The sequence below is a fragment of the Clupea harengus genome, chromosome 11 (genome assembly GCF_900700415.2).
Source record: "Clupea harengus chromosome 11, Ch_v2.0.2, whole genome shotgun sequence".
Lineage (NCBI taxonomy): Eukaryota > Metazoa > Chordata > Actinopteri > Clupeiformes > Clupeidae > Clupea > Clupea harengus.
In genome coordinates, this window is record NC_045162.1 from 23,439,613 (window position 1) to 23,459,207 (window position 19,595).

The 19,595-nt window shown below is 46.4% G+C and overlaps 2 protein-coding genes across 2 annotated transcripts; both read left to right on the top strand.

Moving 5' to 3' along the window:
* The first annotated feature begins 1,148 nt into the window (after nt 1–1,148).
* tubb5 (tubulin, beta 5) lies at nt 1,149–5,919 on the top strand. The gene is made up of 4 exons (XM_031576363.2): nt 1,149–1,297; nt 3,863–3,971; nt 4,315–4,425; nt 4,590–5,919. The coding sequence occupies exons 1-4, from the start codon at nt 1,241–1,243 to the stop codon at nt 5,645–5,647; spliced, it is 1,335 nt and encodes a 444-aa protein (XP_031432223.1). The 5' UTR covers nt 1,149–1,240; the 3' UTR covers nt 5,648–5,919.
* A 1,841-nt stretch (nt 5,920–7,760) lies between these two features.
* On the top strand, nt 7,761–19,473 carry mdc1 (mediator of DNA damage checkpoint 1). Its single transcript, XM_012821334.2, has 12 exons — nt 7,761–7,827; nt 8,368–8,509; nt 8,752–9,384; nt 9,785–9,872; nt 10,131–11,200; nt 11,765–11,824; nt 11,986–15,653; nt 16,210–16,323; nt 16,583–16,765; nt 17,128–17,253; nt 17,473–17,583; nt 18,816–19,473. Exons 1-12 carry the CDS (start codon nt 7,816–7,818, stop codon nt 18,996–18,998), a joined length of 6,390 nt encoding a protein of 2,129 aa, XP_012676788.2. The 5' UTR covers nt 7,761–7,815; the 3' UTR covers nt 18,999–19,473.
* Nucleotides 19,474–19,595: the final 122 nt, after the last annotated feature.

Here is a 19,595-nt window from a genome sequence, read left to right on the forward strand (position 1 = left end):
TGCTTCCTAGTGGTCAGTGCGTGTTATGTTTTCTTCTCGAAAAGTTATTGACACCTTTTCCCAAACTGGGGTACGCAAAGTGGCGTAGGGGGTACGCGGGGGGAATAATGTGATTAGTATTTTCAAAGTGAAACAGACCAATACATTTTCAAACGAACCTATAAAAAAGACATCGTAAAATAATCTTAAATCTTAAATAGTCTGAGTAGCCCAGTCGCAGTGCCAAAAATACTCTCATGTATACACTCCAGTGTTCAGCGAAATAATTATACTGCCAAAAATAGCTACAGGAAGGTTAGTCAAAACATAGGCACAACGGTAAGCTCCCTCGCCAGAATTCCACTCGATGCCTTGTGTAGAGAAACGGGATCTCATTCCGATTGCTGCACGAAAATGGATAAATGGTTAAAAAGAGTTAATCCCCCGTCCAGAGAGACACCCACCGCTACTACTAGTAGAAGGCCTAGGCCTACAATCGAAGATGCACCTGCTGGCGACAGCAACCCAGGTTGCTCTTCCACGCCTACCTCGGATCAGGATGTTAGCAACAGTACAGTACAGTTTCTGTGCAAATCAACTCGGTGTGACAGACATTGTCAAACGCGACATAACTTTGATGCCCTTTGCCACCACGTACTCATATGAGAGTGGGCTCTCAGCTCTGACGAGCATGACAACAAAATACAGGCACAGACTGTGTGTGGAAAACGATTTAATTCAGCCAGACATTGCAGTTATGTGCATCTTCTCAAGCACACTCTTGTCATTAACCTGTGGTGAGTGTGTGTGGGGAGGGCCTACAAACATGAAAACAAATAATATAAGAGTGCGAGGGGAGGGGGGAAACACTGGATTTGGTCTATGAAGACCTCCATTGTGAATATCTGATGTTCTCAGATAAGTGGTCTTGCATACAGCTGGTGCCTGGTTGTTTATTTGCCAAAGTAAGGATGCAGGTAAGGATTGCCTGCCAAAAATGACTGGCACACTCTGGTAGTATATCGCCATTACAGGCTATCCCCTATTCTTAAACACACCTCTGATGCTCTCTTTACACCAGTAGAAAACCACAACAGCTGGAGGAAAGCATCAGACACGCCCTTTACTCTCCTCAGCCTCGTTCTGGATTCAGTCCAGACTTATAAATATTTTGTCCAACCGGGACTGCTAATGCTCACGCAGACTTTGGCGCTCAGCTGAACTATAATATTCTCTAGAAGTTGCACATAATCTTGAAACAATGAGAGAAATCGTACACCTCCAGGCTGGGCAGTGTGGTAACCAGATTGGTGCCAAGGTAAGGACGGAAAAATTCAATGATGTTATTCAACAAACATGTGGGCAATAATGTCTGAAAGTAGTGTAATCATAGAAAACGTTATCAGTACTGAAAGGCTATGAGTGAAAGTTTCTCTTTTGTGTATTGCTCGAATATATTGGATTATCCTGTCAATGCCATTTAATTGGGTGAGTGTGCTAATGGGAGGCATTCAAAGGGGATTTTTGTAAAAGACTGACAGTTTAGCCTAATGTTGAGCTACATCAACTTAGTAGGCTGTTGCTGTCAAATATTGTCATTGTGTCACAGGAGGCAGTTTGAACGGCGTGATACTTGCCTTTTAAACCCTGGGCGTGACTGTCTTTCAGACACGTCTCCAGTCGCTGCTGTTGGCCGAATGGTTGTTGCCGCGATTGTCTGGTCACACCATGCCATTGCCACAAGCTCCGCTGGACAGCTGTCAAAATCAGAACTGGGGTCCCGTACACCCCTTATTGCCCCATAGGTGGTGCAAAAGCAGACAATGGACAGGAATCAGTACGCTTGGCTCGACATTTTGTCCCAACCTATCCCTTACGAGTTGAAGAATATTTTATCAGATTATTTCTTGATTACTGGACGCATAGTTTATACATTCTGAAGAAATGGGGGTTGGAGACGTTGTGTAGCCTAAACCATAGACACATGTCTATGGCCTAAACTATGTGTTTCTAAATGTAGGCTAGTGGGTGGGACAATGATAATTGACAAAGAAAGGTGGTCTTACCCTCGTAAAATTGAATAATTTTTCTTTATTTCGTCTGTACACATAATGTGTTGCAGGGAAGAAAAAAATATAGGAACAACATACGCTGCGATTCTCTTTCAAATATCACTCGCAGTGGGATTGAAGTAGGCTACCAGAAACTGACCTTGTAACCTAGGCCTATGTCAATCACTCTTTTCTAGTCAGTCATATAACATGTCAAGGGCTGTGTGAACGTTCCATCGTTTTTCATTTTGAAGGCTAGCATTTCAAACCATGGTAACAAATGGACAGATTTTTGCCGCGAGTCGCCGGTATGGGAAAACCCCCACTGTCTAGATATCCATTATTCCGGGGCATGAGAACAAATTACTTCCTCGTTTCATGGCTATGAACAGACAGAACCCCATCATTAGCCTAAAATATCTTCCATAGAGAGAGTGATTTGAATGCAGTTTGAACCCACTGGCTATAGGGAGCTGCCTAATCAATGTCTCTCAAACACAATTCATCTGGTGGGGACGGAGAGACAGAACAGCTGAGACTGTGGGGGAATAGATTTTTGTCTCGATGCATTCCCCATCGCTGAAAATAATTGGATTTAGAATTCAAACCTTAGTCTTACAGTCTATAATAATGTACCCGTTTACTGAAAAATAATTGCTACAATAATTTACTTCATTGGATATCAATTTTTCCTGAGATTAAGATGCCCTATTAATTCTCCAAATCATAGACAAAACAAACTAGACTATTCAACTCTGGATACTATTAAAAAAAAGACCTAGTTTTAATGTTCTAAACAGTAGGAAGCCAGAATGTAGGAAGATCTGGGTGTGTCCCTGGTCATTGTCCTCATTCTTTCAAAACAATTATTTTCAAGTCTCCATGAAAGCTATGTATATCCCTCTGTACATCGCTCTCTCATTTAGTTGGTAAATTAGGTCACTTTGTCAACAGTTTTTTTTTCTGGACAGGCCTCAGTCTTTGGTCCATACAAAAATGTCTGCCCTGTAACTTTTGTCTGGTTTTGCAAAATGTTTAAGATTAAGTCCTGGTTTTACGCCTAGCCTCACTTAACTCTGCTCAACTGAAATTCAGGCAGTTTATCCAGATTACTCCAAATCCTCCCTTTAATTCTGCATTTCACAAGCTTCAGCCATAAAATCAGTAGACACATCACCACAAACACTTGTCTGGGGTACTAGCAGAGTCTGAATTAAGTTTGCATGCAGAAACATACTTGCAACCGAGTTATAGTCTACAGAGAGGGAGTACAAAGCTGCAGACGGCGAGCCAATGTGACAGACCAAAATACATTATTTTCTCTCTGCCTTGAGCATTTTTAGAAAGAAAGATTATTCTTTGTGTACAAATTTCCCATCTAAATGCCAGCATTTTGTAAGGGATACAGACAATAAAATAGAAAAACATTGCGTCACTAAATATCCAAGGTGTCAACGATGGTGGTAAGGTGGCAAGTATTTATTTTCTTTTATTCTCACAGTGTCAGATTCATAAATAACGGTTACATTACATACATTTACATTTAGTCATTTAGCAGATGCTTTTATCCAAAGCGACGTACAAGGGAGAGAACAGTCAAGCTACGAGCAATAGAGACCTAGTGTAACAATAAATACTATTTTACATAAGAAATAGAAAAAAAAGTGCAGGAATGTAACTGCTGTAAGTGCAAGTTAAGTACTAGTTAACAACTAGTGTAAGAACCAGTTAAGTACTGGTTAACGCTCAGTATAATCTCTCTACTGGTAAATGGTTTGTAATTAAGGCAAAATTACATTGCATAATTACGAATCTCATTTCCCGCCCCTTAGTTTTGGGAGGTGATCAGCGATGAACATGGGATCGACCCCACCGGCACCTATCATGGAGACAGTGACCTGCAGCTGGACAGGATCAGTGTGTACTACAATGAGGCCACAGGTACCAAACAGTTTGTTTACATCTCGCTACTATTATCACAATATTGCATAAAGATACACACCTAGAATTTATACCACTTAAAAAAATGGATGGGCATTCAGAACCTCAATTCTGAATGCAGGCAGAAAGACCGTGGCCAATATCCGTACGGTTAAATATAAATCGATGAAGTTAATCATTTTCATCATTATGTGGGTAGGTGAAGCTTAGCAACTGGATCATAATGTAACTGTTCGGCTTTGGACTGATGGAACACTGCTATTATTAGTGCTATATTAGCTGCATTAAAACTGTTGTCTTGTGTTATTGATTGATTGTGTTTTTCTCTATGCCTCTCGTGGAGGAGGTAAATATGTTCCCAGGGCCATCCTAGTTGACTTGGAGCCTGGCACCATGGACTCTGTGCGCTCTGGACCCTTTGGACAGATCTTCAGGCCTGACAACTTTGTTTTCGGTAAGATATGAAAAAAGGTAGAGGAAAGAGTCCTGAGATGATGCACTTAGTGACGACGAGATTGCTTGGTGATCAAGTGTTGAGATCAAAAGCCACGTCCGCACTGCCTAGTCTACGGTAACTGAATTGAGTCACTCTCAAAAGTCGACATTTGATTTCTCCAGGTCAGAGCGGTGCCGGTAACAACTGGGCCAAGGGTCACTACACAGAGGGTGCAGAGCTGGTGGATTCTGTCCTAGATGTGGTGAGGAAAGAGTCTGAGAGTTGTGACTGCCTTCAGGGCTTCCAGCTCACACACTCCTTGGGTGGTGGCACCGGCTCTGGCATGGGCACCCTGCTCATCAGCAAGATCCGTGAAGAGTACCCCGACCGTATCATGAACACCTTCAGCGTTGTGCCTTCCCCCAAAGTGTCTGACACAGTGGTAGAGCCCTACAATGCCACCCTGTCAGTACATCAGCTGGTTGAGAACACAGACGAGACCTACTGCATTGACAATGAGGCACTGTATGATATCTGTTTCCGCACACTCAAGCTAACCACACCCACTTACGGTGACCTCAATCATCTAGTGTCAGCTACCATGAGTGGCGTTACAACCTGCCTGCGATTCCCTGGCCAGCTGAATGCCGACCTCCGCAAACTTGCCGTCAACATGGTGCCCTTCCCCCGTTTGCACTTCTTCATGCCTGGCTTTGCCCCTCTGACCAGCCGTGGCAGCCAGCAGTACCGTGCCCTCACAGTGCCCGAGCTCACCCAGCAGGTGTTCGATGCCAAGAACATGATGGCGGCTTGCGACCCACGCCATGGTCGTTATCTCACAGTAGCAGCTGTCTTCCGTGGCAGAATGTCCATGAAGGAGGTGGATGAGCAGATGCTCAATGTCCAGAGCAAGAATAGCAGCTACTTTGTGGAGTGGATTCCAAACAATGTCAAAACAGCTGTCTGTGATATCCCACCAAGAGGACTCAAGATGGCCGTCACCTTCATTGGCAATAGCACCGCCATCCAGGAGCTGTTCAAGCGCATCTCGGAGCAGTTCACTGCCATGTTCCGCCGCAAGGCCTTCTTGCACTGGTACACTGGCGAGGGCATGGATGAGATGGAGTTCACTGAGGCTGAGAGCAACATGAATGACCTGGTGTCCGAGTACCAACAGTACCAGGATGCTACAGCTGAAGAAGAGGGAGAGTTTGATGAAGAGGCTGAGCAGGATGCCTAAGGAGTCTGAGGAAGTTTAGTTAAAGATTAGATGTGTTGGGAGGGGGGGGGACTGTAGAATAAATGTTGTAGTGAAAAGATCCTTTCACTACTTACAAAATCAACATGCCAAATTGTGTGTTTAGTTTTATGTTTCATTACTCTTTCATTGTCATGCTCTGACTTATTTCCTTTGAAAACTGTACAGAAAAAGCAAATGGTCAAGATCCAACCAGTATCTTCCCAGAGTAATTCTAACTGGCTGTTTTTTAAAGGTCAGCTTTGATTTGGGGAAAAAACCACTAAGGTTTTTTCATTTTTAGAATAGTCCCCCCCCGGAGCACTGGAGGAGTTGGGCAGTGGGGTAGAATGGCAGAATTATTGGTCGAGGAAGAGAGAAGCTTCCCTTGGACGCCAACCAACGTCTTCAGGAAGAGCATAATGAACATCTCATTGACCCGGGACTGAATGTTGAGGGGTACTGTTTCAAAATGTAAGAAATGGAATGGTTCCAGTGAGAAATGTGCTGAAGTTAGTTTGTAATTAAAGTGTTCAGAGGACTGAGAGGACTGAGAGTGTGCTCTTGCTGTGTTTCTTGTCATCCTGCATTGTCTACAAACAGCTTTGTGTGTGTGTCTGTGTGTGTGTTTACTTAAATGTCTTCTCATCTCATTTGATTGTTTTATTTCATATTGAAAAGTACTGAGTCTTGGGGGATAATAAAAAATAAAACTGAACATTGGTCAAAACTTTGTTGTAGTGATTTGATTTGTGTGGAACTCAGCACTACAGAGGGAGGGATATTGCAATATATTAGATTGTTTACAACAATGACAATTAGAACAAAACTAATAGGCCACTACTACTGATACAAATAATTATTATATATATGTGACCAGGTGCTAACCTAACACCCATCCTACGTGGGCAGGGGCTAAACACAGCAGTGATGGCTACCCAGTATGTCGTAGGTTACCCAAATACATGGAGGTAAACACAGGCTGTTACAAGCGATAAATAGCTTATTTGCAATTTGTTGGTATGATGGTTATTGCACACATAAAGGGGGAGGTTGGTCAGGGGAGTCTTACAACAGGTAGGAGAGGAATAAAATAAACACAACAAAAAGGAAAGACAGTACTACAGCCGTGACGCCAAAAAGAAGCACTAGCCTAACCACATATTCCGGACAGTCGGTCAGACTGTTCAAGCCAGCCAGCTGTGATCTTGGGCGTCTGAATATTCCCGTAGTCAAGGGAGGGATGGAGTGGAGCAGCAATAGGGGGAAGGCTCGCCACGCTACGGTGACACAAGCCACAGGTCACTGCACCAACAAACAACCGTTCGCAATGCCACAGAGTGGAGTTGCGACCCAGAAAGCAAGCATGCTTCTATCCTTAGCACCAGTAGGCTACTGCCAGTGACGGCAACTTGTGTCCCACAACCTAACAGAGCACCCCTATATCTCCCGGAAGAAATTTACCCCACACCGTGCCCACGGGTGGGCGCAATTAATGGGAGTCTAATGAGCAAACATGCTCACATATATCAGTTACCGGTATATTGATATCATGATAGGGGAATACGACAAGGAAGATGTGTCGAAGTGTAGAAATGTGTAAATGTTTTACATTCCTTATGTCACACAGTAAAAATGTTTTGGACCGATTTCCTTTATCTATTCAACTAGCTAGGTAGCTTACTTGTGCACGCGTTTTCTTCAAGGATGTCAGATATCTTTTGTTTTCAGGTAAGTTTGTTTGCGCCATAAATGCAGATATATTAGCCAAGTGGTTAAATGGCTTGGTTGGCTTATTATTCATTAGTTTTGTGGCATTTCTTCATCGACAATCTACAAACGTAGGAAGACGCTATGGTAGATACGGGAAACACGCCCCTTGTTTTCAAGCGTTGGCGCGCAGAAAAGTTTCAGGACTAGCAGTGTCTTTGCATATGGCCAATTAATGCTTAGATGGCCATGAAGGACGTTTTCATTAACCAATGGCATTAGCTTTAGCCAATGGATTTTTTTAGTAGGCGGAGAAAATACCGGAAATGAACGGCCAACTTCCAGCATTCTCTTTACCCCGTATCTTCGCAACGGAGAAATGAAAGAACTGTAAGCATTGGTCATATTTGTTGATGTTTGCATGGATCTATTTCCTATGTGGCTACCAGACATTCCTTGTAATGCCTCAAGGAGTTAAGTCATTTTATAGTGCACAAACAACTGCACGATTAGCTGGCTGTCTTATTTACATACTGGGTTCTATGCCACGGCATGCCAAGCAACATCCTTAGACAATCAGCTAATGTTAACTATAATTGAACGTTTTAGCCAGCCAGAATAGTGCTGATACATCAGCCTACTTTTGGTGTCTAAATTTATGATTACCTTTCAGACAACGTTGATACCTTATTCAAGCCACAGGGCACATGGTGTCACTATATTGTTTAGTTTTTGTGATAGGTTGCATCAGTTAAGGTGGTTAGATCGAGGTTGTAAACCTAAAAGCTAATCTATTGATAGTAAACTTTGAAATAAAGAAAGTTATGGTTGTTCAGATTCAGGTCTTTATAGATTAACCTATGAACTGTGAATAGTGCTCTAACCGTAGCTGAATAACATAACTTATCGGTCTTCTTGTACAAAAGTTTGCTACTTGTGACTTCAGCTAGCTAAATTCTTTAGGTGGAGCTGATCTGCGTAAGCCCTTTGCAACACTGATCTGTTTATTTTAGGGAAGAGGAATGATGGATGCAACACAGGTGATCCAGGATTTCCCCTATGATGATGAAGAAGAAGATGACAGCGGCGATGAAGAGGAAACACTGCCAGTGGCTAAGCTGAAAGTTTTCACAAATGAACATGTCCCAGAGACTGGTGAGTCATTTATTTTTCAGAATGCACTTCTTCAATTTTTTTCAATTTGTGGATGGAATAATGCGAACAAAGGGATCCATCCAGCTGTTAGACTGTTAGCTACGTTCTACCTAATGTTGTGTAAAGAGTTTTTGATTCTTTTTAAACCAGGCTCCTTAGCAATCCAGATGTATATTGTGCTTTTCAGTCACTTGCCTTGCCTCTTCACTTACTGTCCCTTTTACCATCCCTCCTCTATTTAGAGTTGCTCCTTTACCCGGGAGAGAATGTCCTGGGCCGTGATGCTGCTTTCTGCACTGTGCCCTTACCTGCCCCATCAATGTCAAAGCGCCACGCCATCATTTCCATCACTGTGTTTCGTTCGAAAGGACAATGTGCCGATGAAGCCAGAGAAGCACTTATCTGGGATATGGGCAGCCTGAACGGCACCAGGAAAGGCCGTTTGAAGCTAAAACCCCACGTGCGCTATGCCCTGAGCGAGGGGGATAAAGTGACTCTAGCCGATCTGCCTTGCCAGTATGTCCGTGTCGGACCAGCCGAAGGAAAGAACGGTGAGGTTAAAGCAGGGACACCAGACTGCCTTGTTAGAGAGAGGGGTGAGGAGACCCGCCTGCCTCAGGGTGAGAGTCACGAGGTAAATCTGAGGACTGATATGGGCACAGAGGCTGACAGAGCAGTGGAAAGGGCAGTCAATGGGGAGAGGGGTTTTCTGACACCCAGAAGTGAACAGGGTGCTGCCAAACCAAGACGCAGCCAAGTGATGCCCCCAGTGCCGGAGCAGAAGGACCAAACCCCTGTCCCTCTGGTGCCTGAATCTGACTCGGAGTCCGATGGAGAGAAAGAGGGACGGAGGCCGAGAGCAGCCAAATGTCTAGGTATGTCTAGCATGCTGTATTGGCTTATATAAATCTGCATATCTGCATTATTTGACGCTAAACCATAACATCCTTCAGTATTATGTGTGTCCTTGTACGGACAGAGTTCTTTTGTTTTTGGTTTATTGTAAAATCTTCGTTTTGGAATTGGTACAGTACATGCATGGTTGTAACTATTGTGCTGATTGTATAAAATGACATGTCTGTCCATTTGAAAAGCAAATGCAATGTAATTTGTTCTTATGGTGTTAAAAACATTAGACAACCTTAAAGAACTTCATCTGACATTATAAGCAGACATTATCCTCTTGGCTTTGTTGTCAGGGACAACCCCTCCATCTCTCCTGGAATATAAAAAACAACAGTGAATAAAGTCATCTCTTTCTCTCCTCCTGTGTAGTGTCTTCGGATTCAGATTCTCCCAGGCTGCCCCAGCCCGCTTGCTCAACATTCCAGAGTCCGTCAGGTGCTGCTTACATTCCAGAGAGGTATAACTATTTCTCATTCTCTCCTAAATCGGAATACAATTTGTATCTAAAATAATTATCATGCATATAAAAAGCCACTTTAGTACTGCAGTTTATATAGTACGATCTGAAAACAAGTCTTTTGACATTATCTTAAAATAATGCTTTGCTTAGAATTCTCCTTGTCCTCACATTAGGACAGTAGTTTGACCGCTGGTTGAGGTTGTATTTGTGGAACAAACATGTTATATAACTGAGTTTTGCTGGTGGCTTATGCAGCCCTTCTTCCTCTGTGAGGGGGAGAGCGAACGAGACAGTGAGCTCAGGAGAATCTATCTGGACTGACAGGAGCACTGGGGCAGCACCGATAAAGCCCAGGCCAGACCCTCTGGAGTTTAACATGGACAGTGACACTGATGTGGAGGGAGACGAGGAAAACGGGCAGACGAAGAGCCCACCAGAAGCTGTGAATGAAGAGGCCAGTGCGAAGTTGGTGTCGGGAATACCCATCGCACCTGCCACCAACCTTCCGGACTTTTATATGGACAGTGATACTGACGCTGAGGGAGATGACCATGAGACATCAGCCACTAATTCTACAAAGGCTTCAGTCAGTGGAGTGAGTGAGAAGCCACTAAGTCCTGCTACTGATGCTGCTGCTGCTGCTGATGCTGCTGCTGCTGCTGCTGCTGCTGCTGCTGCACCAGCTTGCCTGGTCACAAGCAGTGATGTTACCGAATCCAGGCCAGCAAATGTGGCCTCATCAGAATTCCACATGGACAGTGACACGGATATGGAAGAGGAGGGGGAGGTTCCACAAGCAGATGTCAGCGCTGCAGGTCCCTCCACGGCTTTGGTCAAGCCAGAGAAACGTCAGGTCCATGACCACTCTGATTCAGCAGACACCACAGACGAGGATCCGTTCAAGTCTGACAATAGCAAAAACACAGAGGCTTGCGCCAGCCAACAACCTAAACCTTCGCCTGCCTTAGAGATCCAGGCTGATAGTGACACAGATGTGGAGGATGAGAATGTGAGGCAGCTAGTGGTCCCCTCTGAAACATTAGGCTCCCCACATCCGCCTGGACTCCAGCCCACTCCTGAGGCGACCCACGGTGCCCCAGACCCCACAGCTGGAGCTGCAGAGTCAGACCAGGACACAGATGTAGAGGAGGGGGCTGCAGGCTCTGTAGGGGGGAAGCAGGAGGTTGCACCAGCAAACCCAGATGATTTCAACATGGACAGCGATACTGATGTGGAAGAGGAGCCCAAAGAGGTCCCCGGTCCTTGGAAGGCTGGGTCGAGGGCCTCTACAGCTGGAATCCAGTCCTCTACCCCAGTTGGAGCAGGTGGGATTACACACAGTTCATGTGTTTTTTAACAAAGACAACCAATACAATATCATGTAATACAATACTGTAAAGAGGTAAAGTTGGGTGCAGTTCAAAGATATGTTTAATCACTTTGATAGACATTCCATTTCAATATTGTCCACTGCACAGGATTTCATTTGATATTAATATAAAATGTGTTCTACAGATGTTTGAGAACAACAGTTTGAGGAAATGTTTACGGTTAAGGTCATCTCCTCAGGCTGTCTCAAAAGTCACATGAATGTTACAAGACATTACTCCCATTCAAGAGTGAATAGCCCTAGTGGGAATGACATTTTCATCTATTCTCCACATGACGGATACCATCAAAATGGATTTGAGTAGGGTATACAAAATAGCTCTAGCTACCTAATTTACTAAATAACTAGAAACATACATCCAAAACATAAAATGCTTCTTTAATGAAGTCATATTGCATTCATACATCATTAAATTGTCAAATGTTCAGCGGCGTTGAATGGTAATCTAAGTACTGGCACCATTCCAATCACTGTTTTGTGTTTCTTCTTTTGAATGCAGGCCTGCAACTAGAGGAGATGGAGACCCAGCTCTTCCTCAGTCCATCAGATCACTTTACACGTACGTCTCTATGTCAGGTCTCTCACACACTGTGTGCTGTCTACGGTTACGAGGCTGCTCTACATTTCTGTGATGTCTCTTGTGTGCCAAAAGCAGGTCATCAAGCTATTTGTATTTACACACATCTGCTAATGGTCCTTCCCCCTTCTCTTCATCCTTAGGCCCCATTGGCCGTCCACCCTTCAACCCAGTCGTGACCTCTGAAGACAGTCCAGATGATGACTTTGTCCCAGAAACCCAGTCCTTTGTGACTGAGCCTGAGGGTTGCGGCGCGGCCGGAGTGAGCGCTCTTGATGAGACGGCTCAGGAGGAGACGCAGCACTTCTGCACAGGCAGCCTCACGGAGAGATCCACACGGCTCCGGCTCAGCCTGACGGACCGTCTACATCAGCTGGGCACAGAAAGCACTCAGGCTTACACTCTGCCCAAGATCAGGGATTCTGACGAAGAGGAGGACGGCGACCTGGAAGCCACCCAGGACTACGGAGCTCTGCAGGCTACACAAGCCTTCGCCCGAGAGACGGTGAAAGATGAAGAGGAGGCCCTTGTAGACAGTGCCACTGCAGAAACTCAGGCCTTCTTCATAACTACAGGAAGGAGCTCTGAGAGTGTTGAAGCCATGCCCCCGGCTCAGAGGGATGTATTGCAGGGGTTGGCAGGGCCAGAGGCGGAGGTGGCCACCCAGCTGATGGAGTCTGACGTCTACTCCCATACCTCCACTGCTGACACCGTTATCCTACAGCGAAGCCAGAAGCTGGGGGGTGAAGAGACTGGAAGAATGTCTGACGCAACTTCACCTGACCTGGTAGGTAACGCTACCACCAGTGAAGCCAAACAAGGAAATGTACCTGCTGCAGAATTCTACATGGACAGTGACACAGATGTGGATGAGGAGAAAGATGATTGCTTGAAGGAGGTGCAGGCAGAATCGAACTCCCCACGGCCCACAACTACGCAGATCAAGGCCACGGAAATCCAGCTCCACAGTGACTCAGACTCTGCAGACACCTGTGATGATGATGATGATGATCCATACAAGCCTGGCACGAGCACAACCACTGTGACCTCCACAGGTGGCGCTAACAACTCCTGTGCTGAAACCCAACCCATGTCTACCATTGATGATGATGAGGAGGAGGAGGAAGAACCAAAGGTAGCACCTGCTAAAAGAAAAGGCAGGGCACGCAGAGGGCTATGGCATCATGGTAGCCAACCTTATGGGACACTTCTCATTGCTGAAACCCAGCCCATTGCCATGAATGATGATGATGAAGATGAAGCATCAAAACCTGCATCCCCCAAAAGAAGGGGGAGGTCATGCAGAGGGAAGGGGAGGCAGGCGGGAGACGAGAGTGAGCCCTCTGAGTTGGCTTCTAGCTCCTGCCTCTCTACTGCTCAGACTCAGCCCATGGCCAATCTGGAGGAGGACGAGGAGGAGGAACTGAAGCCAGCCGGCCCCATAAGGAAAGGAAGGATGCGCAGAGGCAGAGGGGCTCAGGTGGAGGATGGGACAGAGCGTGCTGAGACTCAGCTCAGCTCCTACCTCTCTGTAGCTGAAACTCAGCCCATTGCCATGAATGATGATGATGATGAGGACGATGATGATAACAAAGCTGAACCATCAAAACCTGCATCCCCCAAAAGAAGGGAGAGGTCATGCAGAGGGAAGGGGAGGCAGGCGGGAGACGAGAGTGAGCCCTCTGAGTTGGCTTCTAGCGCCTGCCTCTCTACTGCTCAGACTCAGCCCATGGCCAATCTGGATGAGGACGAGGAGGAGGAACCGAAGCCAGCCGGCCCCATAAGGAAAGGAAGGATGCGCAGAGGCAGAGGGGCTCAGGTGGAGGATGGGACAGAGCGTGCTGAGACTCAGCTCAGCTCCTGCCTCTCTGTAGCTGAAACTCAGCCCATATCTGCCTCTGCTGATGAGGAGGGTTGTGGCGAGGGGGAACCAAGACCTGCGTCCTCCAAAGGGAAGGGGAAGCAGCAGGAGGAAGGAGAGAGTGAGCCTGCTGAGATGCCTTCAAGCACTCATCTGTCCACTGCTGAAACACAGCCCATGACCATAAATCAGGAGGAGGAGGAGGAGGAGGAGGATGGGCAGCCAGGCTCTTCCTCATCCAGAGTGAAAACACGTAGGGCAGGGAAAGAACCTGTTGTCGCAAGAAGCACCAGAGGCAGAGGAAAAGCAGAGGAAGAGAGGCAGGGAGAAGAGATAGATGAGGGAACGAGTGTAGAGCTGAAGAGGCAGACCAGGAGCAAGACTCCTGCAGGGAAGAAAGGAGGGCAGAAGAGAGGAGAGGAGGATACTGAAGAAAAACCTGTTCAGGAGATCAGGAGGGGCAGAGGAAGGAAGAGTGTGGTGCAACAGAGAGGAGAGCAAGAAGAGCTCGAGAGGTTGGAGAGAGAGAAAGAACAGCAGGAGAAAAAAAGGATAGAAGGGGAGCAGAAAGAACAGGAAAAAAAACTTGAAAGAGAAGAGGGGGAAAGACTTGAAAAAGAAGAAAGAGAAAGATTAGAGAGGGAGCAGAGACAGAAAGAGGAGAGGGAGAAAAAAGAGGCTGAGGAGAGTGAGACGCTAGAGAAGGAGAGGATTGAAAAAGAAAGAAAAGAAGAAAAGGAAAGGGAAATACTGGAGAGGGAGAAGAGAGAGAAAGAGGAGAGGGAGGAAAAAGAAGCCGAGGAGAACGAGAGGCTACAGAAGGAACGTGCAGCTCTGGCGCCCCCCAGTGGGCAGGGGGAGCCAAAGCTTCCCAGTGATGACTGCCCTGCCAGGAGGACTCGCTCACGCTCCAGCTCCTCCAACTCTGTCAGCTCCGAAAGATCCACGTCCAGCGTGCGCAGCAGCACCAGCAGGCAGGAGACGCCAGAACCACACAACTCCAGACGCTCCTCCCGACGACCTTCTAGAGCTCCCCCTGGTGGAGAAGAGCCGCCAACACTGGGGGATGGTTCAAGTGAGTCACTGTCTGGAAGAAAATCTCGAAGACCATCTACCTCCAGTAACTCGGTGTGCTCTGAAGTGTCTGAAGCAGTCAGTGTAGCAAGTCAAAATAAGGGACGAGGGAGAGGTAGAGGTAGAGGTAGGAAGAGTCTGAGGGGGAAAGACCCAGGAGCAGAGGCAGAACCTGAACCAGCACCATCAGAACCTCAAGTTGAGGAAGCTTCAGCCACCAAGACCTCAGGACAAGGACGCAGAGGCCGTAAGACGGGGGCTGCAGATGAGGTGACTGACAGTGGGTCCACCCAGGCCAAAAGTGCGAACATCCCCGCTAAAGAGGAAGTTGGTCCTGCTTCAAGAGGCAGAAGGGGAGTCAAGTCATCCAAGCTAGACTCAGGAGCCACAGGGGAGGGAAGTCAAACTGCAGCACTTGAGGGCAGCTCGAACGGAGATTCCATCCATCAGAAAACAAACAGCAGAGTTCGAGGCAGGGGTCAGAAGGCTGGCCCTCCCAGCCAGAGCACTTCAGCAGAGGAGGACAGCGAAAGTATAGATGTCAAGAGCACTGATGTTTCTATGGCAACCAGTCAAGGCAGAGGTAAGAAGAGGGGTTCCTTCAAGACTGAAGAACTTGATGAGACTGAGGAGATCCGTTTCAAGATTCCTCGCTCAAAGGGCAAAGCCCCAAAGGGACAGAAGAAAACAGAGGATGAGAATAATGTTGGAGCGGGGGAGCCAGAGAAGAAAGATGAGGAGGTGGCCCCTGGCCCGGTTCAGAAGAAGGGAAGAGGTCGGCAGAAAAAGACAGAAGTGAAAGAGGAGGTGGAAGAGAGTGAGGTGTCAGCAACAGCATCCACTTCTAGCACCATGGAGCAACAAAAGGAATCTGAGGTAACCTCTCTCCGTCATCCTCTCTCTCCGTCTTCCTCTCTCTCTGTCCCTGCTGCCTCTCTTATTCACACCTCCTTAACTTATCCTTCCTTCTCACCCTCTTACTCACTTTCTTCTCCCCTTGTTTTGTGTCTCAGTCCATATTTCCCCCTTCCCCCATCTCAATCCCTCCCCTCACGCCACACTCCCCTGTACATATTCTCTCTCCTGCTCCCTCTTTTCTCCATGTCTTTCCATCTCCCCTCCCTCCCTCCTCGTCTCCATCTCCCTCCATCACAGTTGGGGCCATTTCCCCTGCGGTGGCCTGACTCAGCGTCTCCATGGAAATGAGCTGTCAGTGGTGGCTGTGAAGGAAGTACTCAAAGCTCCCTGTCAGTGGCTCTGGCCTTTAGTGACCTGCATGCATCGGTGGACACTCTCATTCACTTCAGCCTCAAGATGCTGGCTTTGCTACCTATATGACCACTTCTGACACCATCTCTTTCTCTCTCTGTCTCTCTCTCTCTCTCTCTCTATTTACTTCATCTTCCTTCTCATCCTCTCTGTCTCCTGCCAGCCTGAGGACTCCTCAGAGAATAGATCCAGGAAGCGTGATGCTGCCGCTTCTGAGTCGCCCACTCCGGCCAAGTCCGCCCGACGCTCTGTGAGCACCTCACGCCAGGCATACAAGGTGAGCAGCAAACAGATATACACACACACACACACACACACATATATACAGAAACAGACACAGACATAAACTCACAGATTTACATACTCACACACACAATACAATGCAATACAAGCTTTTACTCAATTCAAATGCAGCTCTTTACTCTTTACTATTTCATTTAACACTGAGGATGCCCATCCATGATCTAATTTGAGCTGCGCGAGTGTAAACAAACACTGAAACAGCTGATTCTCCAACCACATCCTCTCCGTCCCAGGTGCTGTTCACTGGGGTGACCGATGAGTCGGGGGAGGCTGTAGTGACCCGTTTAGGGGGCAGCATTGCGAAAGGCGTGAGTGATATGACACACCTGGTCACTGATGCAGTGCGACGGACTGTCAAGTTCATGTGTGCAGTGGCCAGAGGGGTGCCTATCGTCACACCCGATTGGCTGAAGAAGGTAGGTTAACATTCTGTATCACAGGCTGCCTCAAATAACACACAGGGCAAACATACTGGCTGGGATGGTGCAATGTAGACAAACCGAGGGTTCAATTGTTTTAGAATGGCCATCTGTGTTGCCTTCTCTTCTTTGCACTAACTCCACTAAACTCTCCCTGCTACCATTGTACCATTGTACCACTCTCCCTGCTAACATTGCATGTTTCCTTTTGGTAAAGTTCAAACATTATATAAACATACTCCCTGCCAAATCTGTTTCAACTGCCATTATAGAATACTCTATGAGTACACTAAAGTCACTAAACCTGCCCAGTGCATCTCTTTTTGCAATCTTTCTGAATATCTCTGGTTCTCTTGCAGTGTGGAAGGGCTGGGAGCTTTCTGCCCCCTGGAGAGTTCCTGGTGAAGGACGTGGAGCAGGAGAGGAAGTTTAACTTCCGTCTGATGGAGTCTCTGAGTGTGGCCTGCAGTCAGCCCCTCCTACAGGTCTGAGCTCTCTTACTGCTGTGGTACTCCACTTCTGTCTTCAGTGAAAGTTTAATCTAGAAGAACATTAAGCCTACTGTGGTCAGTGCTGTAGTGGATTTAGTTCTCTAAAACAAACAAACAAACAAACAAACAAACATCTACGGGCCTCGCAGTTTTCACACTCTCCCTGTCTCTGTCTCTCTCTCTCTGCTTTGTCACTCTTTGGTTCCGTCTCAGGGTTATGAGATTCACGTGACTCGGTCAGTGAAGCCCGAGCCAACACAGATGAAGGACATCATCACCAGCTCTGGGGCTCGCTACCTTCCCAGAATGCCCTCTGTCAACAAGGTAACTCTGTCTAACCCCACATCAGTGCGCTGTTGTTTTTTATTTTGTGGTTAAAAAGTAATGAAACTGTTTATTGAATATTGTCTGTTGAATAGACCACACACACACACACACACACACACACACACACACACACACACACACACACACACACACACACACACACACACACACACACACACACACACACACACACACACATATATATACCTGTTCTCCACATTCATCACTATTCTCTTCACATATCTCTCTTGATGTTAGTCAATATGATGCCTTACCCAAATTAGTTTTCTCTACCAAGGGTGTCCTATGTGTTCGGGTACAGGAAGATAGATGCTTCACATTTAGAAAGATTTGGGTTGGAGGTGTTTGTGGCACATCTAAATTGCAGCTGTTACTGCCTTGTGCTTGTTCAAAATGAATGTAAAGTCTTCTATTTTCATTGGTAATATATAAAGCCAGTGCTGATTTGTATCAAGGGTAATTTAACCCACCCCGTGGGTGCTAAATATAAGTAGAACACTGATTTTGTGCCTTATACTGTTGCATAATATATTGGCAAAAGAAATCCACCATAGAAATCAAATAATAGAATGCACATTCCCATTCTCTGCAATATACGGAAGAACCATGTTTGATTGAGATTATTCTATCTCTCTATGGCCATTCTATGTAGTGCTTCCTCAGGGCGTGGTCGTTTGCTTATCCCAACACTGAATGGTATCTTTGGGAGAAGTGTTATTGATCGATCCAACCAAGCATGAGGCCGTGCAGTCAGCGGTATGGTGATTGGGACCTGCAGGACCTGTGGTACTCTATGACCTCAGACAATAATAGAACGTATTTCCAGTTATTGATTGTGCATATTTACGTATTATTCTTGGAACGGAGAGACAACAAAGACCTAGGGTTAGATGACGATGACTACTAGAATTTTAATTTTATGTGTCAGATTTAATGGTACATCGGAGGAGAGGTTTTCCAGATCTTAACAGAGAGATTGTTCTGAGTCCTCTCCTACAGAGGAGGAGTTGATTCACAGTTTAGGGCCCGATTTCTCCATGATTTGATAACTTCCCCGTTAACTGGGTCACAGAGCAGCGTGTTGCAGTGAATGTGGATGTCTCTTCTGTGTTATCATTTACCTGTAATTCTCCTTGGCTTTGTGTCTCGGTGTCATTGTAGTTTCCTGTAAAACTGATAAAGTTCTGGCCTGCCTTTCTCCTCTGTAGCCCCAGACAGTGGTGGTGTCGTGTACGGACGACGCGGCCCTCTGCTGCCCGGCTGTGGCGGCCTGCGTGCCCGTGGTCACCTCTGAGTTCCTCCTGACGGGCATCCTCCAGCAGCGGGCCGACGTGGTTGCCCACGCCCTCGCCATCCCTCAGGCGCCTGCCAGGGGGAGAAAGAAGACATAACTGGCTGGAATCAAAGACAATCAAAGGCTGGTGCTGTGTTCACTGGCAGGGCAGCAGAACCTCCCGTGGTGGAAGTGAGTCACGTGAAGAGATTGCCCCCAAACCACCCTCCGGGGTCTTCAGACAAGAGGGAAGGTACCTTTACCGGACCTGTTCCTTTGGCTGCTTTCACTGGTTTCAGCATCAGAGTCTGCCCTGCTGGGATGTGCTCAGTGCTGCTTGGATCTCTGGAATGTATGGCGTCATCTGTATTATCTATTTAGATGACATGTAGTCAGGATGTTTTTTAATGATTGAATTGCCTGTGCCTGTTGATTGAACTCAAACTGGAAAGGTTTCTGCACTTTCACAGACAAAAATTCACACAAATTAAGATTAAATTGCTGTTGTTATAATAGATGTTAGCATTCTTATATTACCCCGTAATGCCTTCAACAAGGGGGTCACGTATCAATAAAAAAAAATATTTTGCAGATTTTCTGTGGTCCTGTGCTTGCTATCGACAGTACACAAGCCAAATGAGAATAGGAAGGATGTTAGTTTTTATTGGTTGCTTGGCTGGATCAGGAGCACTTAATAAGGTTCTTCTCAGTAATT

Bases quoted from the DNA above. Each gene is read 5' to 3' on its own strand.
- tubb5 (XM_031576363.2), top strand. From the start codon at position 1,241: ATGAGAGAAATCGTACACCTCCAGGCTGGGCAGTGTGGTAACCAGATT. The intron at 1,298-3,862 runs GTAAGGACGGAA...CCCGCCCCTTAG, and splicing joins GTAACCAGATTGGTGCCAAG to TTTTGGGAGGTGATCAGCGA. The intron at 4,426-4,589 runs GTAAGATATGAA...TGATTTCTCCAG, and splicing joins GCCTGACAACTTTGTTTTCG to GTCAGAGCGGTGCCGGTAAC.
- mdc1 (XM_012821334.2), top strand. The intron at 8,510-8,751 runs GTGAGTCATTTA...TCCTCTATTTAG, and splicing joins TGAACATGTCCCAGAGACTG to AGTTGCTCCTTTACCCGGGA. The intron at 15,654-16,209 runs GTAACCTCTCTC...GTCTCCTGCCAG, and splicing joins AGCAACAAAAGGAATCTGAG to CCTGAGGACTCCTCAGAGAA.